Here is a 26,871-nt window from a genome sequence, read left to right as displayed (position 1 = left end):
CAAAATGTGACCCTGCTCTAAACCGAGTTTCTTTTCTAGAAGCACATGGAATGGTCATACCATAACTGGTTGTAGTAGACAGTCTTGGCTCCTGACCACATTGTTTTTGCCAGTGTATTCACCCTCACGCTGCTAGGAGCCTGGCAGCTAATGGCCCACAGCTGTGCCCTTCTCTGAAGAATTTTCCTTGGCCACTAGTTTATACCCTAACCTTGGGTGGCCTACGGCCCTTCACTAACTGATATGGGGGTAAAAAGGCTGGCCTCAGGAAGGAGAACCACGTGATGCTCTTCCTGCTGTATGCCCCCCATGGAATCAGGCTAAGGTAGACTTCTAAACCTATGTCTTCTCCCAGCCTCTTCCCCTGCCCTATCCGGCTTCCATCAGCCCCTCATGAATTCTCATGTCTAATATCAACAAATCACTTGTGCAAGAATCCTTATTTCAGGGCCTGCTTCTAGACAACTCAGCCTAAGGACTAGCATTTTCTTACATACATACACTTGTGCATAAACAGACACAGACTCAGACCCTGGAGGATCCCTCTACTTCTAAGAGATCTAAGTCATCCCCATGGTAAATTGTCCCCATTGACTCTGCACTGTCGTCAGGACATACATTTCTATGGCTTACCAGCTCTACTAAACAAATTGGAAGTAATAATCTTTCCAGATTCAAAAAGGTCTGCAGAATGGGTAGTTTCTATTTGTGACACTGAAAAATTTTGGAAACTGATGGTTGAAATGGTTGCACACCACTGTGACTGTACTAAATGCCACTGACTTAATTGTACACATCAGCATGACTAAAATGGCAACTTTTCTATTTTACATCTTTTGCCACAATAAAACATAGCTTTAAAAAAGGCTCTTTGAATATCATTTACCCATATTCCAAGGTAGAAGGAAGGGCATGGGAGAAAGTCTTAGGGGTAGATAGATTTATATATGTACTTACCTTGAAGTGATGCAAAGTACACATTTACATCAATTCTCTGAAATTCTTTGACAATCTAAAAATTTAAAAAAGAATTTGTAACAATGAGTGACTTTATCTGCCCATAATTCAGTGGCATTCAGTTAGTTGCTCAAGAGAAACTAACATTTTCACGCTTATTCAGGTTTTTGAGGAGAGTTGATTATTGGAGAAAAGTTCATTATTGGAAAACCATAGAGGTGTTCAACCTACAATGATGGTATGATTAGGGATGAAAAGACCTTATTTCTAGAGGTGGCAACATCTAGGGCGCAATAATAGCACAGTGCTTGACAGCACAGAGCTGCTTAAAAAATATTTTTGGAAGAAAGGAGTACAGGAGGCTTCTTAACATAGCCCCTGCTGATTGAAGACAAGAGTATACATTTGTATCTTTGAGTGGAAGATATGGAAGTATGGATATGCGGCCGCTGGATGCCAAATATAAAAACTGACCTAAAAAGTCCACTGCATTTTGACTGTATCATTGTAAATATCCTGATTGTGATTTCTGTACTATAGTATTACAAGTTGTTACCATGGGAGAAACTGGATAAGGGGTACGTAAGATCTCTCTGAATTATTTCTTACAACTCCATGTGAATCTATAATTATCTCAAAATTTAAAATTTAGCTAAAAAAAATTCTAGATACAGCCAAAGCAATCTTGAGAAATAAGAGCAAACAAAGCTGGAGGTATCACAAATCCCAGATTTCAAGATATACTACAAAACTCTAGTAATCAAAATAGTGTGGTACTGGCACAAAAATAGACATATAGGTCAATGGAACAGGATAGATAGCCCAGAAATAAACCCACACTTATATGGTCAATTAACCTATGACAAAAGAGGCAAGAATATACAATGCGGGAAAAGACAGTCCCTTCAACAAATTATGCTGGGAAAACCGAACAGCCACATGCAAAAGAATGCAACTAGACCACTTTTTACACCATACACAAAAATAAGACCTAAGTATGAGACCTGAAACCATAAAAATCCTAGAAGAAAACATAGGCAGTAATTTCTTTGACATCAGCCACAGAAATATTTTTCTAAAAATGTTTCCTCAATCAATGGAAACAAAAGTAAAATATAACTATTGAGACTACATTAAAATAAAAGGCTTTTGCACATCAAAGGAAACGATCAACAAAACAAAAAGCATTAAAAAAAAACAAAAAACAAAGCCCAGCAACCTACTGAATGGGAGAAGATATTCACAAATGATATATCCACTAAGGGGTTAATATCCAAAATATATAGAGTTTATATAACTCAGCACCTCAAAACCCCCAATAATCTGATTTAATATGGGCAGAGGACTGAATAGACATCTTTCCAAAGAAGACCTATAAATGGCCAACAGACAGATGAAAAGATGCTCAGCGTCATCATGGAAAATGCAAATCAAAACCACAACAATATATCACCTTTCACCTGTCAGATTGGCTAGTATCAAAAAGACAAGAAATAACAAGCATTGGCAAGAACGTGAAGAAAAGGGAACTCTTGTGTACTGTTGATGGGAATGTAAATTGGTGAAGAGCCATGTGGAAAAAGAATGGAGGTTCCTAAAAAAATTAAAAACAGAAATAACATATGATCCAGTAATCCCACTACTGGATATTTATTCATCCAAAGAAAATGAAAGTACTAATTTAAAAAGATACATGCAGCCTTTTGTTTATTGTAGCATTATTTACAATAGCCAAAATACGGAAGCAACCCAAGTGTGTGTCAATAGATGAATGCATAAGGAAGTGGTGTACACACACACACACACACACACACACACAGAGGAATATTACTCAGCCATAAAAAGAGGACATCTTGGCATTTGCAACAACATGATGGACGAACAGACACATGAAAAGATGCTCAACATTACTCAAAATGCTAAGTAAAATTAGCCAGAGAAAGACAAATACCATATCATTTCACTCATGGGAATTTAAGAAATAAAACAAGTGAAAAAGAGACAAAAAACCCCAAGGTCTTTTTTTTTTTTTTTTTAACCTGAGTCTTACAAAGAACAAAATGATGGTTACCTGAGGGAGGTGGGGAGGGATGGGGGAAATAGGTGAAGAGAATTAAGAGTAGTACCCTTAAAAAAAAAAATGGGTAGTACCCTTATCATCATGAGCACTGAGTAATGATGTATAGAATTGTTGAATTATATTGTTTATCTGAAATTAATATAACACTATGTTAATTATACTTCAATAAAAATGTAAAAATTAAAAAAAAATAAGACACAAGAACTATGGGCAATAATAAACTAGAACTTGAGGGATGCCTGGGTGGCTCAGCGGTTAAGCATCTGCCTTTGGCCCAGGGCATGATCCCGGGGTAGTGGGATTGAGTCCCATGTCGGGCTCCCTGCAGGGAGCCTGCTTCTCCCTCTGCCTGTGTCTCTGCCTCTCTGTGTCTCTCATGAATAAATAAATAAAATCTTAAAAAAAAAATAAACTAGAACTTGACATTTCTAGGGGAAAAAAAAAATCAAGACCTCTACACAAGTATAATGTTTGGAGGAATCATAATTGCCCTTATGACATTTGAAAGAATTGTTAGGTATGGGAAACATTCTGGCATTAAATAAGTTACAACTCTCCCCAATAGTACTTCATTAAACCCTTGAACCAAATACAATCTACAATGGATCTGAGCCTCAGACTAGAGTGAAATACACAACAAAGAACAAGATTTATGTTTTCATTTCTGTTGTCAGATGAGTTTCATAATAGCCATGTTTTCTAAAAGAACTGGGATAGAACCTGCCAGCATATTCTTGAACTCTTTTGTCAAGTATCATCACTTTTCTACTTTACCTGCCTAGTATCCCAGCTCTAAAATCATTGCCTGCCCTTGCAGAGGCAGCCAGGAAGCCCCAAGTAAGCTAAACCCCAGTTAGGAGACATTGCCATACTTTTTTAATAGACTTAAATTTTTAAAAAAATTTTAATTCCAGTGTAGTTTACATGCAGTGTTATATTAGCTTCAGACAGACAATAGAGTGATTCAGCAGTTCCATATATTATTACGCAGCGCTCATCATGGTAAGTGTACTCTTAATCCCCTTCACTTATTGGGGTCATTTCCATTTATTACAGCTAATTGCCGGTGCCTTGAACCTGCTTTTCTCCCTGACCCTCTTAATACCTACCTGAAGCTTCACCTAAATTTGACACTTCTAGTCAAGTTGACACCCTGCTTAGTCTGTTTGGGAGCACTTCATGCAGTTGGTTCTAAAAGGTTGCTTAAAGTTTGCCTTCCCCTCTAGACTACTTAGTCGCCTCAGGGCAGGGACTATGGTGGCTTTATCATGTCTCTTGTTTGCCTGATGAGTGCTTGGCATATTATTAGGCACTTCACAATTATTTGCTGAGAGAATTAATGAACTTGAGCCTGCATAACTGGTTTTGATCTCATGAATGTTTCTGTCTGCATGCTCCTCAGCTTTTGCTTTGATTTCCTAGATAACTGACCTGCTAATGCCTGGCTTTTCCAGGCCTACCATGTTCCCCGATGGTCTTTATCCTGTTCCTGTTATGTTACAAATAAAAACATAACACTTGACACAAACCATTGTCCATTTTTCCTTCTTCTAATATTCCATTTTCTATATACTCTTAGAAAAATAAAACCTAATGTTAATATTTGCTAACTCTTCTGAACATTCTCTTTATATATACATAAAACATATATAACATATGTTATATAGGGAGCTAATAAAGTAAGCTATTTTATATATTTAAGTCTATTTAATCCTCATAACAAACCCTGTGAAGTAGGTACCATCATTACTCCCACATTGCAGATGAAGAAATCGAGGTACAGGCAGATGACGTAACTTGTCCATGGTGACACTGCCAGTAAGTTGTAGAGCCAGGATTCAAAGCCCTGTCTGGCCTCACAGTCCATGCTTTAAAATATTACACTCTATTGCGAAAGCATTCCTCTAGAAAAAGTACAGACCCAACAATCGTCCTTTTGCAAGACCAGGCGACCCGTATCACGTGTTTACTGCCAAAGCTCCAAATCTATAATCCAAAGCACCAAAACCATACCATTCGCAGTGATCTCACTCCAACGACATCCAGGAAAGACACAGCTCCGCAATCAAGCACGAGGCTATGGATCGGCACTTTGGGGACATTCATTTTGACTGGAAGCTCGGAGTTCCAATCCACTCGAATCTCTATTTCCTTGGTTGGGACATCAGGGTCTTCTGGATCTTCAGTATCTTCATCAGGTTCAAAGGCATCATTGGATGAACCAGCATCCCTTATAATGCCATTCTAAACAAAGAAAACACTGCCAACTTGATCGCCAATGACTGAGGGACATATTTTTAATGATTCGTCTCAAATCACTTCAAAGTCCTATACACTGTTCCTTGGCAAGCAAGACATTAAAGGGATGAACTCTTAAGGAATGAGATTTACCTCAGTCCAAACTGTGATGTTCCCTAGGAAGAAAAATGGAAGAGCAGAGGAGGCAGGAAACTCTTGATTTCTGGAAGATTGTGGAACTTGGCCAAGAGATACATAGGCAGGAGAGTCTGAATAAAAGGTAATAGATCTAAAAGTTTATGAACTTAACTGCCTTCGATTGTGAGTAATTTTTTGGCATCAAATTAGCACTTATTTTGTTCCCTTTCATAAAAATAAGGTTTAGTTCTCAATTGAAAAAAAAAAAATCACACCCTGTGTTTCCAGGGAGTTCTGCTGATTTTTTAATTATCTGCTATTCCCTCTTGCCTACAAGAGCAACTCCACTGTTGTCCAACATACATTGTCATCTGCTTGTACACATCAGGATACCAAAGGGAATAAATCTAATTTTTTACTATAACTGCTTTAATTTTCCTCCGAGAAGAGAAAGAATTTAACAGGGAAAAAGAAAGATGTCACCTCACCTTTGTTGCTCTTAACTGTCCTTTTTTGATGAGTTTCTGTATTTTCCTCAGTGCTTTCAGCCTCTTATTATATACTCGAATGGCATCAAATCCAACCTTTGGAAAGAAATACCAAATTACTTACAATGTAAGTCCAGTTCCTAATGCTCATTAATGGCAATTGTTATCTGGAAAGGTTATTTCTCAAGTGGTATTATTTCCTGAGACATCCTGTCAAAAAAGAAATTCTAAGGTTTAGGGGAGATCTCCCCTATGAGCCCTACCCCACCCACCCAGAGACTCAGGAAACATAGTCTCATAGGAAAAGCTCAAAGCCAATAAAAAACAAAAACAAAAACAAAACAACACAAACAAAAAACAGCAAAGAAAAAACTCTCCAGCTTTAAGTCTTTGTTAACAAATTCCCTTGACATCACAGAGCGCTTTTGTTAACATAAAATAACATATGACCATTCCTATGAACCAGTTTTCTCTGGAACTCACTTAAGAAAACACCGATGTAGAGACTTAGCATCAGAGCTGGGGATGGCATTCAAGACCACAGTGTCTTGCTTACATGTTCCACTTACACTTTCTACCCTTTACTCCAACTGAGCAAACACCTATTCTGCCCAAAGACATGTATCTACCCTTGACTCTCAGTTCACACAGTTCCCAAACACCCAACATAATCGTGCCTCTGCCCAACTGCCACACCTAGCCAGGTCAGTCCAATGCCCAGGGATGGCTCCCTTCTGGGAAGTCTTTGCATTTACTGTCTCTATTACTTATGTGGAACTCAAGTTGGGCCTGGAGACATCTCTACTATTTTTGTCTTCCATAGTGATTGCCACCTGGATTTTTTTTTTTTTTTTTTTTTTTGCCACCTGGATTTTAACATATATGACATTGTCGGTCTTTTCCTATCCCCAAATAGATTGTAAGTTACTTGGATGTTATAATTCTTAATGCACCATACCAATGGACTGGGGTGTAGGGCCTTAGCTCAGTTTGAGCCGATAAACACCTGTAGAACGAATGAAGTCTCAAAGGAGGTTAGAAACCAAATTTCTAGAGATAAAATACTCACTGTGGACTTGATACATTTTTTAAAACCATCAACGTTGCCATAAAAAATAGGACTAGAAAATCTAAGAATCTTCACTCCTTCAAGTTCTTCAATCTAGCATTAAAAAAAAAAAATGTGTGTGAGGTTAAATAATCTTAGGCTTCAAGTATTTTATTAAATTTCTGGTTTTGGGGGGCACCTGGGTGGCTCAGTTGGTGAAGCATCCAACTCTTGGTTTCAGATCTGGCCATGATCACAGGGGTCCTGGGATGGAGTCCCTGTTGAGCTCTGCACTCAGCACAAAGTCTGCTTGTCTGTCTCCCTTCCCCTCTCCATCACCATCCCCATTTCCCCCTCTCACTCTCTCTCTCTCAAATAAATAAAATCTTTTAAAAATAATTTCTGGCTTTTCCACTAGGAGCCAAGAGCACTCATCTCTCCCTGAATAGGCGCTCCCCCCCAGTTAGGAGGCCACAGGTTATTCAAACTGCTGGAACTTTACAGTCTTTTAGAAGGTCAAGCTAGGAAGGGCCTTCATAAGCAATTAATGCAACCCTCTGATTTCCAGATGGAGAAACTGAGGCTGAGAACAGTGACGTGATTAATGCTTCAAGTTCATACCACTGCCCTCCACTTTGTTCTTTGGCCATAATTCTTTAAAAATAGAAGATAAAAATTTAAAAGGTAGCAAACCAAGGGGATTTGCAAGTACTGAGGCCTGTGATGGTATTTGCTTGTTCTTACCGTGACACACAATGGCCAGACAGAAAGTGGAACTTAACAGAATCCTAGACTTTTCTAGGCTTTAGGAATTACAGCAGTTTCAGTCCAAACCCCTGAGATGAGCAAGCAGGTGCTGGGAGGCTGAGCAACATGGGCAGAGTCTCCCCAAGGTAGAGCCTAGAACTCTGAACTCTCAAACTCAGCCCATGGTTCCCTGAGCCAAAAGATTCTCTACTGTCATGTTTAGCTCTGGGCTGCACTTGGCTCAGCATAACTGAGAAAGATTGTGGAAATACTTTAAGTAGCAGCTAATGGAATTGTTTTTTTTCTGCATTTTTCTTTCTCTGCTTTTTCATCATCATTTCCCCTGGTGACCACTAAGCTACTTTATTTGCAGGGAACAAAAGCCCATCAGTGGGATGTGTCTTGTCTTTGTGTTTTCCATTTCCGGTATTATATATTATTTCTTCTGAGATTAGACCAAAATGTCAAATAAGCTTCCTTGTTGACAGAGAACTTGGAAGTCTCATGTTAGAATTTAATAAGATAACCTTACGGGGATTTCAGATCATTTCATAGAGGATAAGGATTGCATAGCAGAGAAATAGAATTGTGAGGCAACTTCTGGAAATAATTAAACTGACTGTTTTTAAAAATTCGTCTTACGATGGTTTTACATTAAAAGGACATTCAAACTAGCATGGACACAATTCATACAAACCATGGATAGGAGAAGGCACATTGGGTCAAAGTTTTCATGACACAGCCCAGAGGACTTCTAGACCTTCCTGGAGAAGCCTTGCCCGTTGGCTGCCTCGTTCCTGATACGCTGAAGGAGAAACCTGCTGCCCCGAAAATCCAAGCTAGCAAGCCCAAGTCCAGCAATTGTCTCACAAAGGCACTTACATTTTTGTAATTTGTGGTACTTTTGTAAATGTCTGTGCTAGGAATGCTTCCAAGGCCGTTCCATGAAGGACTGAAAGAAGAAAAGATTAGGTCAGGATTCTTGGGAACAGGCCTACTTTGGAATAAAACATTAGAAGAAATCACAGATTAGGAAAGAGGCCACCGTCCTGGCGTTTTTGGATGCGTCTTCAGTACAGATGACATCTCCCTGCAGCTAACTCTGAAGCGAACAGCTGGTGTTTGCGTGGGCCCTGGGAGGAGGACGCCTTTCCTGAGGGCTGAGAGAGGTCACGAGCATCCCACTTCCATGGGCATGACACTTCAGGGGACCAGCAAAGAGCTTTCACACAAATTCTACCTCAGGGCCACCCTACTTCTGGAAGGTCAGCAGTACTATCTTCATTTTTACGGGTCAGCGGGCTGGGGTTCAGGTCTGAAGGGCCCCAGAGGAAGGGGCAGGGCAGCCTCTACATTTGACCCAGAGCTCCTCACCGCCTGCACAGCGCCTGGCTCTCGCCCAGGAGGAAGTTCTTCCCACCAACCAGACTACCGACTTCCTGCTCCTGATGCAATCAGATCAATCCCATGAGTCTACAAGTGTGAGCAGGCCCAGGTGCTAAGCACGACCCCTGAAGGAAGAGTATCTCTTTGGGGTACTCTCAGCAACGCACTCCCTGGAGCAGCCACGTAACTACTGGAAATGGAACACTGTGGAGGACACGACTTTTGCTTGGCTAAAAGCCTAGTCACCAGATCAGCAGCTAAAACGTGCCACTGCCTTATCCTCAGCTTGTTGGGCGAGGCCGAATTTCCACGTAAAGCTCATAGGCTACATCGTCTCCCTCCACAAACCCTTCTCTCCCAACCACAGCCCCACAAGGCCTAGTAGACACTGAGGCAAGTAGAGCAGGAGAAGCAGCATCTTCCAAGGACGGGTTCAGAGTTCTGTCCCAGCAGCACACTGGGCACGTTGGGAGCTTGTGACCTCTCTGGACTCTTGGGCACCCAGGTAAGGGCACCGAGGGAGTGAACACAAGCTTTTAGGGAGACTCCAGCATGCCAGGGTAGGGAAGAAGTAGGAACAGGGGAGCTAGCTGCTAAGAATAAGAAGGGTGGGCTTATGCTAAGTAGAAGACTGATGCTTTTCCAGATTTCTTATTCCTCTGTGGCCCAAGCACAGGCAGAGAAGAGGCCAGAAGCCTGGAAAGGTCACGGAAGTTTTGAGGAGAGAGACAGGCTCTGTTCGCCTCTCTATTGGGACAACTTCACAGACCCAGGAGGGCACCTACTAAAAGCCTTTCAAGAGTCAAAACAAACCCAACAAAGAAACAGATACTCTCCCTGACGTCAAGCCACGTCATTGCTGCTTTCCCTCCGCATACGACCCAATGACGTCTACTTCATATCATGTAGCTGATTGGGTGCCTGCTTCCTTTTCTGAATGAACTCTGGCTACAACTGATGCTTTCAAAGTCTCCTGTTCTGCATTACTGGCTTCCGGAGAAAATGAGCTGTACTATATTTAGCAGCTACCTGTCCCAGGCCCCGGGCCTGTGCCCTACACACTGCGTCTCATTTGCAGAGGGGACCACAGAGCCACCTCGGTCCTTTGCTGAGTCACAAATCTTTTAGTCTTCCCACCACCGAAAGGAGAGCGCAGCAGGAGAGCACATGACTAAATGCACAGATCTGGGAGTGAGATGCATCCCGGTTCAAATCCTGACTCTGCTGCTTACTAGCCGTGTGATCTTGGGGAAGGTTCTTAAACTTTCTAAGCTTCAATTTGCTCACCCATAGAATGAGAATAATAAAACCTATTCATGGGATTCTTTTCCGAAGACTAAAATGACAACATGTGCCAAGCACTATTGGCTTAATTTGTAGAAGCCCTCGATATATAGTAACTACTATGAAAGGGGGGTTCCCTATGTTTTATCAAAATGGTATAAGAAATCTCAGGGTGTGTGGTTCTGTTTATGGGAAATCTGGCTCTTACATTACTCACAATTGAACTCTCAGGACCACAGTGAGCAATCCAAACATGAGACCAGCTAATAAACCAAGGTCCAGCCCCAGAATGATGGATGCTATGCACGTAAACACCCAGATAACCTAGGACAAAATGGAAATGGGAAGGATTGCATTAATCCATCAGGCACCATCAAATGAAACTACCTATAAAAACAAGAAGATCAATTGTCCATGAACGAATTACAGCTTTTTAAAATATTCTGACTTCCTTTAATGTTTAAGTGGGAGTGGAAATTGACCTTTCTGATAAAGACCATTTGTCCCATTTCAATGTGTGTGTGTGTGTGTGTGTTTTAAGATTTATTTATTTGTTTGTTTATTTATTTATTTATTCATTCATTCATTTATTTATTTATTTATTATAGACATAGAGAGAGAGAGAGAGGCAGAGACACAGGAGGAGGGAGAAGCAGGTTCCATGCAGGGAGCCCGATGCGGGACTTGATCCCGGGACTCCAAGATCATGCCCTGGGCCATAGGCAGACGCCAAACTGCTGAGCCACCCAGGAATCCCCCATTTCAATGTGTTTTAATTTAATTTTTGAATAGGGAAAATATGGACATAGGTCAAAATGGAATTAATATTGAAAAGGTGGGACATTGGCTTCCAACCCTCTCCATGTGCACACTTTTCACCAGCACTTTTTAATTTTTTTACAAATATAAGCAAATAAGGGGATCCCTGGGTGGCGCAGCGGTTTGGCGCCTGCCTTTGGCCCAGGGCGCGATCCTGGAGACCCGGGATCGAATCCCACGTCGGGCTCCCGGTGCATGGAGCCTGCTTCTCCCTCTGCCTATGTCTTTGCCTCTCTCTCTCTCTCTGTATGACTATCATAAATAAAAAAAGATAAAAAAAAATTAAAAAAAAACAAATATAAGCAAATACGACTGAACAGTATTTTATTTTCCCATCTTTTAATGTATCGTACACACTATGCCATTCTGCACTGGTCTCTCTTTCATTTAACAATATGTCTTGGAGAATTCTCCATGTCAATAAATAGAGAGTTTTCACATTCTTTTTGTCTGTCCTGGTGTAAATGAGAGCAGAATTCTAAAGGACTTAGCTTCTGGTTTTTAGAGTTCCTTAGAACTGTTGCAAAGGTCAGTTGTACTCAGCAAGGATTTTGTAGTTTGGTTTTGCTTTGTTTTGTATTTTGTTTATTCTCATATACTACAGCGGGGTATTTTTTTATTGTTTGTTTTGTTTTTTAAATTGGTTTGGTTGGTTTGGTTGGCTTGTTTGGTGTTTAACTTGGGTGTATGGGATCCTTCCTAGATGGAAATCGATCTCCCCGGAGATATGGAGCCTTCACACAACTTGTGGCAGGCTTCACAGCATTGTCTTATCCACACAATTCTAATTTCTGCTCCAGGAATCCCAAAACACAAGTGAGATTGAGGAGATAAGGGGAACATGATGATGTGGCAGGAAGCATATAAGAACTAAATCTTATTTCAGATAAAAATGGGCAGCAAATGACTTACAGCATCGATCTTATTCTGTCTCCACAGACGAGGAATGTCACACACCTGCATAAACATCCCTTTCAGGTTGGCGATGACAACAGCGGCCAAGACTGACTGCCAAGAGAGACAGGGAAGGCCGTGTTATTTAGGGGAATGGCTTTTCATGGGATGATTTTTAAATCTCCTGTTATTTCTCCGGTGGCAGAGCAGTGAAGAGAGATTATGCAATCAGGGTTGTACCTTTTGCAAAGGTTCCAGCAGCTTCCCCAGGGCGACAATGGCGATCATCACAATCCCTGCCGAGATGATGCCAGCAATCTGAAAGACACACGCCTCCCGTGAACAAGGTTCACCCTTCTCCCTCACACCTTCCAGCTTGCTGGATGTGAGCAGGAGGGGGCCTGTTCATGGGTGCACCTCCCCTCTTCTGCCCAATACTGTTGAGAGAAATGAGGATTATTTCCTAAAGTTCTATACAACTAAAGAAAAAAATGGGAAATATATAAAGGGCATCTATGGCAGAGAAATTAAAGAAAACGTGGAGACCGAGCCTGTTGGGGGAAAGCTGGAGGGACCTGGATTTCCTCTGGATGTACGACAGACCTAATGCCCCAGTGTCCATTTGGGAGGCCGACTTGTAATCATCTGCTGTGGCAGGAAACCTGGACCTCACCCTTCCCCAACCACAGGTCACCCTATGTTCTTGGAAAATAAATCCTCGCAGCACACATCGGATTCTTCAATTTATGGAAGCAGCAGCCATAACAGCAAGTCTGCAAACACTTTGTACTTAATAGCATGTGATTCCCACAGAGCTCTCAGAGGGAATAAGTGGACCAGTCCCACTGCAGATTCAAAATGCGACATGAGCGTAACGGCACATGGGACCGCGTCCCCGGACGCAGGCTCAGAGCTTTGCCCCCATGATGGTGGGGCAAGAGCAGAGGTTAAAGGACCTGTAGACACTTTACCTTCGCTGGCCAAAAAGCTCTCCTAAGATCCATAAATAGTTAGGAGAGAGGCCGAGGGGGTGGGGCTATGCTCTGTGTGGTTAGCTGACCAGGGACCTCTCCACTGAGACAGCTGGAAGATGGCCCAGGTAAGACCAGAAGCTCTGAAACGGAGGAGCAAAGGAGACAGGGCGCCAGAAGCAAAGTGACAGGAGGAGCAACGGGGAAGACCGTCCTGGGCACAGGTGCTGCTGGCTACGAGAGATTGGAGTTGAAAGAGGCAGGTAAAGCCAACATAGATGGAAAATCCAGAAACTTCAGGAAACTTTAAAGTCACAGTCTTTCCACCTGGCAAATTGATCATTCACGTTTCAATTATGGTTGGATCAGCCCGAGACAACATTATAAATCCAACAGACTAAAAACTTGGTACTTCCAGGCTCTTTGTTGCCTGTTAGCGCCGCATCTCCAGGTTACCTGTACCTCAGTGGCTTCCCCTCTCCTATCTGAGCAGAGAAACTTATATCCTCCCTCCCTCTTCCCTTCCTTCCCTTCCTTCCCTTCCTCCCTCCCTCCCTCCCTCCCTCCCTTCCTTCCTTCCTTCCTTCCTTCCTTCCTTCCTTCCTTCCTTCTTCTCTTCCTTCCTTTCCTTCCTCCCTTCCTCCCTTCCTCACAATTGCTTAACAACACTGGTTGCCTATCATGAGCCACTTGCATCTCACTGTGGAGGTAGGGCTCTGTGAATTGCTGAAAGAAATGGAGATCTGGGGACAGAGACCATAGCCAGCTGTCTGGCTCATGCCAGGAGAGTAGCCACATCCTTGCCAAGAACGTGTATCAGTAAGCTGCCAGTTAGGGGGGCCAAGATGAACTTTGGTCACTTAAGAATCTGTGAGGGATGCATTACTTATACTTACTTTATAAGGCTGGTTTGTGGGAATTGCTGTAGTTTCTATATGGGAGCACATTCAATCACTAGATAATGATTCTGTTATAAGCAAGAAGGTAATCAGAGCTGAGAGTAGCTTGTAATCAGAATTACTTCCTCATGAGTCAGTAGGAGTCAGATGGGGATAAGAGAAAGAACAGGCTGTAATGTTAAGCCCAGTGACAATCTGAAGCTGAGCTGCAGGCAGTTAACAGAGCCCTAACCCTCATCACTCCATTCATTCATTCAGGACATATTTGCTGGGTGTCTCTTACGTGTTGGGTACAACACATGTATCACTGCTATTACGATGCTCCTCCTGTCAGGAGGAGTGCCTGACTGGAACAGTCAGCATATACAAGAACGTGCCAGGGCTTTACGGACATTTTTATTCAGTCCTCACAACATCCCTATGAGGTGGATACAATTACTATTCCCATTTTATAGATGCTGAGCCTGAGGCCCCAACATAAGAGGAAACATGAGAAGCCACACACCAAGGGAAGACCTGCCAGTGTATGTGGTCATGATGAGTCCCTGGATCTCAGTCCGGGCACTTAGACTTTTAACCCCAGAACTTAGTATACATTTCAGTAATTAAATATCAAGCCACTTCTGTGCTTGCTTCATTCTTCACTCCTGAAATCCTGGCATCCGTCATTCCTAAATATAATACATGCCAGTGTGCGGCGGCGGGTGTCAGCTTACCAGAATGCCATTATCCCCTCGCCCTCTGCCAAGGAATCACTTTACACGGACATTCTTCCTGGGACGGCTGGCCTGTGCCTCCCCAGAGCCTGGAGGCAACAGCAGGAGAGTGGACATCACCAGCTGGGGACCTGCCTGCACCCGCCGACAGCCACATGCCCTTGAGCGACTCCGATGAAAGCCACAGAAACGCTGCCAGCTGCCGCCCAAACACGAGTGCAGCTCTGGAAGTCACCTGTGACCTCTTCCCCTGCACCATAGGCCCCTGGCTCTGCCTCCTGGTATGGGCCCTAGTGTCTTACCTGCTCCCTCAGAGCTGGAAAGGTCTGCCCCTGCCCCCATCAAAAAAGGAAGTTCCATTTTAAAAAGAAAGATTCTGAAAATTGAAATTTGTTCAATAGGAACCAAGAAATTGGAAGAGGCCCCTTCTTCCAATCCCCCCACCCCCACACCCACACCCACAGAGAGCCATTATAAATGGGAAAGGAGCATCACCCTTTCCAGGGTGTCCCAGCACCCTGGGGACAATTCGGGCCCCCGGGGGCAAGCCACTGCAGGGAGTCACTGGTTTTCTCCATTAGTCTCTTTTACTTATGTGTGTCTCTGCCTTAATAAAACTCTATCTGAAGACTGGGTGTGAGGGATGGTGCTTCCTCCGGATTCGGTGTCCACCTTTATAGCCTCAGTGCACTTTTTATTCTGAAACAATAGCTCTGTGCAGAGGGAAAACGGCCCCCTGCCCCAGGCAGGGCAGGAGCCCGGTTCCAGAGCCTGCCCCCGGCCCCATCCACTGGCTCTGGCCCACCTGAGCCCTCGCCCTGCTGGAAAGGATGGCCTTTGACAACCGCTCCCACGCTTTTTGGCCAATCGAAGGTGGGTTATTTGGAGATGAACAGGGATGCTGGACTTGGGGTCCCTTCGTGAAGGCTACAACTTGAAGCCACATTTAAAAGGCAAGATTAAACCCACATTCAGAGCTTGAGGAATAAAAATCGTCCTCAAGAGGAAATGCCTAACTGCTATGGCCAAAATATTCTTGGCTGGCAATCTTGTTCTCTGGGACGAAGGCGTCTGGAGGAAGTTCCTGATCCTAGTGGAGGAAACGTAGACAGACAGTTGGTATTTTCCTGAAAATACAAAGCCTCACTCCAGCCTCGAAGTGCTGGAAACTAGGCTGGCAACTAGGGAAACTAGGCCTTCTCTATCCCCAGATCACAAACTGATAAAAATCAGCATTCTACACCACTGATTCCTTATCAGTTGTTATCAGCCCTGGAAAGGCAGGTGGAGTGGAGCTACCTGCCAGCTGCGCACAGAGATTCCTTGGAGTATCTGTGCATTAGGAAACCACCAGCGTCGCTTAGGAGGTTTTTGGTGGGGAGAGGGATGGAGGAGTTGGCTGAGCCCTGGGGAGGGTCCACGCAGGAAGCACAAGCCTAGGGCCAAAGGCTAACTGCCTTGCTGGGTGCTTGTGGAAGCCTTCCTGAGGGCCACCCCCGGCTCATCCTGCAGTCAAGCTGCTGTTCCGTACCTGAGTCTTCCCCCCAGTACTCTCCTGGACGGCAGTGCGGGACAGGGCAGTGGTGGCCACGAAACACGAGAAGAATCCGGAGAAGATGTTGCTGATCCCAAAGGCAATGAACTCCTAAGGCAAAGACCGGGTGACACAGGGATGCTACGAATCTTGGCAGGTCCCTCTCCCGGGATTTAAGGAAGAGTAAGAAAGCAGACTCCCAAGCCCACCCTAACCTGTCTGGTGGCCCCAGTTTAATCCTGTACCATTAAAGGTTCTTGGGGGTCTTGAGAGGCCCCAGGGCCTGCGGTTCCTCGCAGTCTAAGAGAGACCTCGCTGTCGCCAGCTGTTTCTAAGCTCGGTAAGGAATAGTGACCCAGGCCTGTCCGGCTGACACGCTTCCTGGGGAGGGCTCTGCTCACATAAAGCGCCTCTCTTGCGGCCACACGTTTGCTGCGAGGAATGTTCTGACCCGGACCCCTCACATTCGGCTTGACCCCTAAGCATCTGGCCGCCCTAAGGGCTGGGCTGGGCTTTCAAAACCAAACTACACTGGCCGATTTGTGAGCAATTGAAAATCGGCTCACCTGCCAATGCCCCATATGTCCACAAAGACGGGCCTGTGCACATTAGGGACCTCAATTCAAAGTGGTCACAACCATCGTTGATGGTGTTTGGTGTGTCATCTCGCCCTATGACAGCCACCACTGCAGAAAATCAAACAGGGGACCCTGGCCTGCATGGAAAATGCTTTTTTTTTTCTTTCTTTCTTTTTTTTTTTTTAAATTGGAGTTCGATTTGCCAACATATAGCATAGCACCCGGTGCTCATCCCGCCAAGCGCCCCCCTCATCTTATGCTGATCTACTATGTGAGCTTTGAATGTTATCTATGACCCGACTGAATTAACTCTTAAAATTTGGGTTACTTCAACTTCTCTCTTTTTTTAAAAAAAAGATTTTATTTGTTTATTCATGAGAGACACACAGAGAGAGAGGCAGAGACACAGGCAGAGGGAGAAGCAGGCTCCATGCAGGGAGCCCGACGTGGGACTCAATTCCGAGTCTCCAGGATCACACCCTGGGCCAAAGGTGGCACTAAACCGCTGAGCCACCGGGGCTGCCTTTTTTTTTTTTTTTTTTTTTTTTTTTTATTTTTTTTTTAAAGACTTCAACTTAGGGACGCCTGGGTGGCTCAGTGGTTGAGTGTCTGCCTTTGGCTCAGGTCATGATCCTGAGATCCAGGATCGAATCCCACATCAGGCTCCCTGTGAGGAGCCTGCTTCTCCCTCTGCCTATGTCTCTGCCTCTCTCTCAGTCTGTGTTTCTCATGAATAAATAAATAAATCTTAAAAAAAAAAAAAAAGACTTCAACTTGTTTCTTAAAAGGGAAAGAGATGCAGCCTGAATATTTCAGAATAATTTCACTGAAGGGGGCACTTGACGGGATGAGCACTGGGTGTTATGCTATATGTTGGTAAATCGAACTCCAATAAAAAAAAATACAAAAATAAATAAATAAATAAAGTTTATAAAGTCTTTAAAAATAGTAATAATTTCAAATGAGTGTGCATAAGAGGGAAACCAGCTCGATAAGGGCCAGTGGAAGACACCGATCCCTTCTTCAGCAGACAACAAAATCTACCCTGTGGGCTCCGTTTTCTTCTTTGCAGCCCTACAAAAGCGGTCCAGCACATGGGTGACCATACCTGGTTCCCATCGATGGCGTAATCATACTTGATGGCATAAACTTTTCCGACAGACACTGCAATAGCATAAGCCACCACGGCGATGGAAAATGAGGCAGCCAGCATCTCAGAAAACAGGCTCACAGGTGGAAGTACAGGAGGCAAAAACCTAGTGAGTTTTTAAATGAAAGACACGCAGTGAAGATTTGACCACAATTCTGTTCCTACCTCACCACAGCCTATATCCACCCGACCCCAGGCCAGACATGAAAGTGCTTGGCCACAAGGGGAGAAAGCACACTGAGACAAGTAAGTCTTTTACAATCTTTAACTAGAAGTTGGTGCTAGCTCACCAGCTGACTTTCCGACCCCTCTTCCAGAGCCTACGAACGCTCCCTTATCTCCACCTCTGACATGAATAAACCTGTCCTAATGGATTCTCTAATATCATGCCATTTCACACGTTAGTGTTTCTTCCTGCACAATTTTATCTTAAAGGCCTTTGAGTTTAAAAGATAGTCTGGCCATTAAATGGGGTTTGCCTTGCATGAAGAGATGTCGGGTTGATTAAAGAAACAAACAATAATAAGATTTTAAAATAGCTGAATAGAAAAATCCATGTCTAAGAGCCCTGATATTTAAAATCTTGAATGTAGAAAAGATTAAATTTACGTAATTATCAGAATGCTCCAGAATCACAATGACTAAGACCTCCCAGTGACTGTGGGGTAGAAGGACTACTGTTTGACATATCAGAACTATTCTATAAACCATGTAAAGAGATAAACCTAGGGGTGTCTGGCTGGCTCAGTCGGGAGAGCATGTGATGCCTGATCTCAAGGTTGTGAGTTCAAGCCCCATGTTGGAGGTAAAAGCCAGAAAGAGGAGAGGAGAGGGGAGGGGAGGGGAGGGGAGGGGAGGGGAGGGAAGGGAAGGGAAGGGAAGGGAAGGGAAGGGAAGGGAAGGGAAGAGGGGATCCCTGGGTGGTGCAGCGGTTTGGCGCCTGCCTTTGGCCCAGGGCGTGATCCTGGAGACCCGGGATCGAATCCCACGTCGGGCTCCCGGTGCATGGAGCCTGCTTCTCCCTCTGCCTGTGTCTCTGCCTCTCTCTCTCTTTCTCTCTCTCTCTCTCTCTGTGACTATCATAAATAAATAAAGAAAAAAATATTTAAGGAAAGGAAAGGAAAGGAAAGGAAAGGAAAGGAAAGGAAAGGAAAGGAAAGGAAAGGAAAGGAAAGGAAAAAGGGAAGGAAAGGGAAAGTTTATACTCATGCAGTTGTCCCAATATGAAAACTGGGCGAATGACTGTCATGTACCTATAACTTGATGACTATCCACCGGGTATATATCCAGAGGTCCCTAGCCAAAAAATGTTCCCCCCCCCCAAAAAAAAAAAAAAAAAAAACACCAAATAATCTCCCTCACTTACCTCACTTATGTCTGAATTTCCCTTAATAGGAAACTACACTTTCCCCCTCTAATTAGAGGGAGGTACTAAAGCAGAAATAAGAGCTTACAGAAAACCATAGAAGTTTAGAGATAGCTAATAACCTGATATTATCCAAATTGATATGCTGTCCTGATAGCCTGGAAATGGTTGAATCTACCTCTCTCCTTTTGTTGAGGTCCAGACAAGTGAAGTGATGTGCTCGGTATCAGTTAGTAGAGCCCAGGTAGGACTGTTGATTTCCTACGTAACAAGATCTGTCCAGTTCTCTACCCCTGGATCCTTCTTCTCCCCAGAGGTGAGGTTACTTCCCAAACTCCTTTTCATCTATGTCACATCCTGACCCACAAGTAGACTCAGGAGTGGATCTTCTATGTAGACGGACAGGATGTTAGAAACCCTGATCGAGCCCTTGAGTGACTCTGGATCACACCTCCACTTTCTGGACATGAGCTTGGACCTCACTTCTTAAAACCAGGCTTGTGACTTTTTCCTGAGACCCAATCAGCCCTACTTCAGGTAATTTGGTCTGTCCGGAGGACTTGCCAGTCCTGCAGAGTTCACCTTTGATTGTGACCTGATGCCCACTGCCTGCCTGTCTGCCTACTTCTCCAATTCCAGATCCTTTTACCAGGTCCTTGATTCCCCCGGGTCACAGTGTAAAGTACAGAGACTTGAAATCCAAGGACCCAGAAGCTGGCTCCATCGCTCTGTAAGTAACTGATTTGGAGCATGTTATTTGAACTTATTTGAAGTCCCAGTTTCTTCAGCTGTCAAATGGAGACCATGTACTCTTCTCTAGGGTGTTGGAAAGAGTAAAGGAAGTATGGTAGGTGTAAGTCATTAGTACCTACACACATAGTAGGTACTCAGGAAATGTAGGGAGCCCCTACATCTGCCACACACCTGCGTCCGTTTGTACTACCTTGCTGGATCTTAGCAGTGCCAATTTTTTTACCCCAAGCCACTCACTTGGGGCCCTGGCTGGACATCTTCTAATGACCTCTGAGTAGTTCCCGATCTCCTGCGCCCCCCTTCAGTGGCCCTGTGTGCTACAGCCAACCCTCCCATGTCTGGCCTGATCATGAGATAATACCACGAAGGGGAGTGACTAGGACACTTTTTTGAAAAGATAAGGGTAGGGAATGGTGGGTCCCAGAGGGCCAGAGGACCCCTAACAGAGAGTCAGGCATGATAAACATGATGCCAAGGGCATATCTTGACTTCAGGTTGGCCCCAAATGTTTGGCAAATGCACCAGCACCGGACTGTAAGGGCAAAGTGGCCCTCGGAAGGCAGCTGGGAGAAAACCTCTGTGATTTTGCTGGCCTCCCCGCTCCTGTTCCCCCTGTGCCACACTTTCAAGTACATGTACAAAGCACAAGTCACTTCAAAAGCAACGGTCACGAACATGATGACAAGACCCCTGGCACAGTGTGCTCAGAGAGGAGGCAGGAGAAAGAATGGAGACTACAACTTAGATGAGAAAGCAGTCCATCTTGTTGGTTTATGTTAAAAGAAAGAGAGAGAGAGAGGGACTAAGCGATCCTAACATACAGACTCTCAGTGGGGAAAAAGGAGCTGCCAACAGCAACCTTACTTTTACCCCTCATCGGACTATTGAAGCCAGGAGGAGATAAAGAGGTGGCCTGCACCATCTTTCTCTTTGTACCCCTTCCTGTCATGGAACTCACTTCAACACTCTACTTTCCCTTCTCTTTTCTGGTCTCTCCCTCACCTTTCTTTTAGAAGGTTGTTGATGTCATGACACTTGTTTCCGAGATCAGACAAAAATGGCTTACTTATAACAGCAGAGGCTTGGCTATTCTTCCCTCAGTGCGTATTTCCGGGGACCCTCCTACGGGACAGGTGCCATGCTACAAAGATGGCGTCACACAAGACGACAGGCCTCAAGCCCTCCTGGAGGAGCTCACAGGCATTTCAGAACAAGCCCAAATTAAGAATTTGCCAGTTATCATTACCCTAGTTTTATAGGAGACCCTCCGCCCCCTGCCCTCAGTCATCGATCTAGGTGGTGACAGAAGGGGACAAAGGAACTCAACTCTTTACTCTTCTAATTCCCCGAACTACCAAACATCTATAAAACCTCCCTTGAAAAAAAAAAAAAAACAAAAAAAACAAAAAAAAACCTCCCTTGAAGATAATGCATTTTATTCATAGGAACAAATGACATAATTATTATTTAAGATGGACAAACTAATGGGTGGAGAACTTAGGTCAGATGTCCCTTATTCCTTACGGAGATTGTCCTCATTCTGATAAATGCTACAAACCGTGATTCTATTTGTATCATATTGTAATTATACACATGAGTTTAAGTCAGGAGTCTGGTGGTAACTGTACATGTCCTGCCACATTTTAAGAAAATGAAAAAACAGAGCCTGTGGGAGCTACTTTTCAACAAATGGCTTGAACTTTATCTATACACGCATACCATCTATCTGATCCTTTGCACAAATGGGTGTTTCTTGAAGATCTCACACAGAGAAGACTATTGAAGGAGCACCAGTGAAATGCAGCTTATAATAAAAGGTTTCCTTTAAATAGAAAGTACTGATTTAATATATTAGTCTTGCCTAAGAGGAACTCCACACTCACCCCCTCGGGATGGATTTAACAATGCCAGCATTGTAGTTTTTTTCCAGGTTGGCTGCATATGAAATGGCAGTAGCAATTATTGTCTGAAATAAAACAAAAGAGGTTTAAAAAAACTCCATGTTTTAATAACTCCTTTTTTTTTTTCTTGTCTCCTCATTAGGTAGTCTGCCCTGTTGGTCTCTTCTTTTTTTTTTTTAATCCAAGGATAATTAACATATAGTATATTAGTTTCAGGTGTAGAGTGTAATGATTCAACTTTTCTAGACACTACTCAGTGCTCGTCAAGATAAGAGGACTCTTAAAAAGAAAAAAAAGATAAGAGGACCCTTAATCCTCTTCATGTTTCCCCATCTGCCACCCACTTCTCCTCTAGCAACCACTAGTTTATTCTCTGTATTTAAGAATCTAGGGGTGGGGAGTGTTTGTCTTTTTCTCTTTGTTCATTTGTTTTGTTTCTTAAATGCCATATGTGAGTGAATCACTTCATATCTCTCTTTCTCTGACTTATTCCACTAAGCATGTTACTCTCTAGCAGCATCCATGTTACTGCAAATGGCAAGATTTCATTCTTTTTTATGGCTGAGTAATATTCTCTATATATAGTACAACTTCTTGGGCCACCTGGGTGGCTCAGTGGTTGAGCATCTGCCTTCAGCTCAGGTCGTGATCCCGGGGTCCTGGGATGGAGTCCCACATCAGGCTCCCTCTGCCTGTGTCTCTTCCTCTCTCTCTGCGTCTCAAATGAATGAATGAATGAATGAATGAATGAATGAATAAGTCTTTATTATAACTTCTTTCTTGTCGAACTAATGAATGCAAATTTTTTAATTACATGTTTTACTTACCACAATTACTTCTATAGGAATAGGGACTGGAATTTTGTGCTTAAATCGATCATTCACTTCCTTAACTGCCATACAGATGATAATGGTAAGTAATCCAGCAATGAAATCAGCAAGATTGGTGTTGCCAACATTTTGAAAAATCTCAATCAGAGTCTGTAAAAAGAAAATAATTGTATATTCTTCTCTTGTGAAAAATCATATCATCATCAAACAGCATTTAAAAATATAATGACAGTAGCAATTCTTGTGTTAGCTAAAACAGAGACCATTAAAAATATGCAGTTTTTGCAAGTTATGATATATTATATATACCAAGTTATTAATGATGGTTAATTGGAGTGGTAAAACCATGGGTGATTTCTACTTTTTTATTTTTGTTTATCTGCATTTTTTACAATAAAAATGAGATGTTTGAAAAGAAAAAATATTGCATGTTGAATTTTACTTGGAGAAAAGCTTTATATCTTAAAGTGGTTAAGGGGCTATTAAGGGAGCTAATTTCATAGTGTTGATGTGATATTATTGGGACTAAAAACCAATAAACCAAAAAGTCCCAATCAGCCATTATTTTAGGTAAAACTCTTCCCCAACCTGAATGATATAGGTGGTCATAAAAATACCTAAAGACTTCACATGTAGATCCATAGGGATCAATCCAGTCTTCATGCTAAAGCAAAGCTACTGACTTGATATATAGCTCAAATATAAATTTTAGGAAATTAATTTGGTACTTAGTTCAAACTTAACTGAGACGACTTAAATAAAAACAATTCTTTCTAAGTGGACAGACAAGCCAACTCAAGAATTAATTCGTCTTGTTTTGTAAATAGGAGGTTTCTGGGAATCAAGGCAGATTAGCAACAGAGAAACAGAGAATCCCAGGGAAGAACACTAATACCTTTGTTCCAGCAGCTTCAGTCCTGTGGAAGGCAGGATTTAAGAAGGCATTCTTTAATTTTTTGAGACAATCTCTTGGTGAATGTTATTTTTTTTAATGAGTCGTTTTATAGATATATTTTTATATGAAAATAAAGGATAGAGCATCTTATATCCCTTATAACATATATCTTACTTAATTTCACAGACAAGCTGTATTTAAAGTAATTTTAATGACAACCCAATAATAGTTATGTATAAAGAACATTAAGTGATCTAGCAGTCATTTTGCCAACAACTCCAATTCTCTAGAAAACATTCAACATTCAAGGGTAGGGGAATGAAAGGAGAAGTTTTCACGTTAGCAAAAGACAGCCACCAAGTTCTTGAACTAGATAGAGTTCAAGTTTTCGACTTGCAGGAAGCCTCTTAGACTTTCACTCAGAAGGTATATTTGCTCTTGCTTTAAACTCAGTACCAACAAATTTACTTTGCCTTCCCGAGTCAGTCAAAATTGCCAGAGGCAGATACAGTGATAGCAAAAGATGAAGCAAGTGATAGCTGTGTGAAAAAGAGAAAATGAGAGCCTCTGGGTGGCTCAGTAGGTTAAGGGTCCAACTTTTGATTTCGGCTCAGGTCATGATCTCAAGTTCACAGGATGGAGCCCAGCATCCAGCTCCAAGCTCAGTGGGGAGTCTGCTTGGGATTCTCTCCCCCTCTCCCTCTGCTCCCCCAACCCCAGAGAGCACGTGCTCTCTCTCTCTCTCTTTAAAATAAATAAAATTCTTAAAAAGAGAGAAAGAAAATGTAGAAGTACCACAAATGGTCACCCTAACTCAAGAATTTAGGGCATCTGCCATAGGAGCCAACAGTCCTACATGCCTCAGAGTCATGATGGTATTGGCCCTTTCAATCATCGATTTTCTGATGATGAGCCTCATTAATTCATAAGCAGGACACCATATTTCACTTAATTGTCTATACAGTAAAGGTTTACTTTCAACTTAAGAGGGAAAAACTCAAACTTGAAAACAAGCAGATAACCATCCCAATCATAAAAACATTTCACCTTACTAAAATGATTGCTTCAGGATTCCCATTTAATCTAGGATATCTTGGAATAAAAAAAACACCTTTGGTATATTAAAAATGTGACATGAATTGCAATAAAACCCAAAATCAGTTTATATTACACAACTGCATTAAACAAGCATATAAATATATTTGTTGCTTATATACTGAGGCATCTCCTATGAAAATTTCTACAATAAAAAGTCTAGTCTATGTGAAAATAAAACCTACATAAACTGAAGGAGTCAGATTATACTCAAAGATGATAGAAATGAGTTTCGAAGAAAGCACTGAAAAGTAATTCTAATTTGGTTTACCATGAAAATACTTACTAAAATATATTTAAAATGTGGATACACATATGAATCCATATTTCAACCGAGTATTCTGAATAGTTCAAATCCTAATAATGACCATTTCAATGATGGGAAATATTTTACTCTATTTCCTACCATGCTTGGAGAATTCTAGGACCATTTGGATCATTTCTTCCTTCTTTGCCTAGCATTACGTGGGCATATGAAGCCAGCAGAAAAAAATATACACCTGATGTTACACATGAGGAAATTTATCGTTAACTTTTGGTGCCAAATTTAAGTCTTCTTTATCAATGTGACAAACCCTTTCTAATCACCCCTTGCAGTCAGGCATTTCCTCCTACCAGAAAGAATTTCTGCCCATACGGAGATCAACCCTTTAAGTGTTCTTTTCTTTACTAGAGTGACTTGGTATTTACGTACTGAAGCAGATTTGGTGGCTTTCAAGACTCTCATTATCTGGGCAGAACTTTTCCGTGTTTTCCTCTTCATTAGAGGAAGAAATGAGGGGGTGGTATCAGTTCAGTAAGGAAGCAGAAAGCCTCCCTTTGTCTATTGAGACAAGGCATTTAAAGTAACGGTAGGAAAACACAATCATTCTTCCATGTGCTATGGGATTTACTTACATAACTGAGTAGCTACATGGTGCATGAGGAGTATTACCAATTCCGAATCCTGCCAACATCCTGTCATTCCCCCTTCTACAACCTATACTCAGTGGCTCCAGCACTTGTGAATTAGAGCTTTAGTTTTTCTTACTGTCCCAATATTTCCTCCTCTAATTCTTCGTATTGTTTTCCTTTTGGGGAGGAGTTGGGGGAGGGAAACAATCCAAGGTACAACCTTCTAACAAAAGGCATGTTAAGTTGCTACATGCCATGGAAAGTATCTTACAACAATCTTCCTATTTTTCCTGGAGGAGTCCACTACTGCTCTGCATTTGTTGAAGGATTCTTTCATTAATGATTGCATCGGGTCATGTCATAAGAAAAATTCTCTGTTCAAGTACTGAGTGGTTTGTTCAACCCTTTGTAATCCTTTCCCAACCTGCTGATCCCTCATTTTCTGAAAAGCAAGCTCAGAGGCATTATCACACGGGGAAGATTGAGACATCTTCATCCAACCTGACTGCTCTGGAGGAATTTCTCACAAAATTCCATGATACATTCTAATCTAAGATTGCAAGAATAATGTTCAAGAGGATATAAGTCGCAGAAAAATTGTGCTTGGTTTGGGGCACCTGGGTGGCTCAGGGGTTGAGCGTCTGCCTTTGGCTTAGGGTGTGACCCCAGGCTCCTGGGATCAAGTCCCACATCCGGCTACCTACATAGAGCCTGCTTCTCCCTCTGCCTATGTCTCTGCCTCTCTCATGAATGAATAAACAAAATCTTTAAAAAATATTGTGTTTGGTTTAAAACTATTTTTGACCTTGTCCTAGTATTTCTTGGTCACTTTTGTCCCTGTTTCAAAGTGGGATCATTTGCAGCAAGCTTTGTCTTAAATAGTCCTAGGAAAGACACAAAGGAATGGAAAGATTGTGGATTGGAAGAACAAATACTGCTAAAATGTCTGTACTACCCAAAGCAATCCACACATTTAATGTAATCCTTATCAAAATACCAATAGCATTTTTCACAAAACTGGGACAAACAATCCTAAAATTTGTAGGGAACCACAAAAGACCCCAAAGAGCCAAAGCAATCTTAAAAAAAAGAAAACAAAACTGGAAGTCCCACAGTTCCAGATTTCAACTGGTACAGCCACTCTGGAAAACAGGTGTGAAGTTTCCTCAAAAAGCTAAAAATAGAACTACCCTAAAATCCAGCAATTGTA

At 42.5% G+C, this 26,871-nt stretch overlaps 1 protein-coding gene and 1 long non-coding RNA gene across 5 annotated transcripts in view; one reads left to right on the top strand and one right to left on the bottom strand.

Moving 5' to 3' along the window:
- The window catches only part of LOC140613104 (uncharacterized), a 46,210-nt gene extending 30,917 nt beyond the window's left edge, over positions 1-15,293 (top strand). For both annotated transcript variants that reach the window (XR_012014238.1, XR_012014237.1), the window contains one exon: positions 12,125-15,293. This is a non-coding gene — a long non-coding RNA (uncharacterized lncRNA). The remainder of the gene's footprint in view (positions 1-12,124) is intronic.
- The window catches only part of SLC26A4 (solute carrier family 26 member 4), a 50,151-nt gene that overhangs the window by 7,406 nt on the left and 15,874 nt on the right, over positions 1-26,871 (bottom strand). For 2 of the 3 annotated variants that reach the window (XM_072791568.1, XM_072791569.1), the window contains 12 exons: positions 22,775-22,927; positions 21,930-22,012; positions 17,886-18,033; positions 16,197-16,310; positions 12,320-12,397; positions 12,098-12,193; positions 10,584-10,690; positions 8,579-8,648; positions 6,971-7,063; positions 5,902-5,997; positions 5,051-5,281; positions 958-1,012 (listed from right to left, as the gene is read on the bottom strand). In XM_072791568.1, coding sequence (XP_072647669.1) covers positions 958-1,012; positions 5,051-5,281; positions 5,902-5,997; positions 6,971-7,063; positions 8,579-8,648; positions 10,584-10,690; positions 12,098-12,193; positions 12,320-12,397; positions 16,197-16,310; positions 17,886-18,033; positions 21,930-22,012; positions 22,775-22,927 — 1,324 coding nt within the window. Of the gene's footprint in view, positions 1-957; positions 1,013-5,050; positions 5,282-5,428; positions 5,545-5,901; positions 5,998-6,970; positions 7,064-8,578; positions 8,649-10,583; positions 10,691-12,097; positions 12,194-12,319; positions 12,398-16,196; positions 16,311-17,885; positions 18,034-21,929; positions 22,013-22,774; positions 22,928-26,871 lie in introns of those variants that run through there. The other variant, XM_072791570.1, reaches the window with a different exon arrangement.

Source organism: Canis lupus, chromosome 21, assembly GCF_048164855.1.
Source record: "Canis lupus baileyi chromosome 21, mCanLup2.hap1, whole genome shotgun sequence".
Classification (NCBI taxonomy): domain Eukaryota; kingdom Metazoa; phylum Chordata; class Mammalia; order Carnivora; family Canidae; genus Canis; species Canis lupus.
The sequence above is the reverse complement of the archived record's forward strand: the minus strand, read 5'-3'. Positions and strand labels throughout refer to the sequence as shown.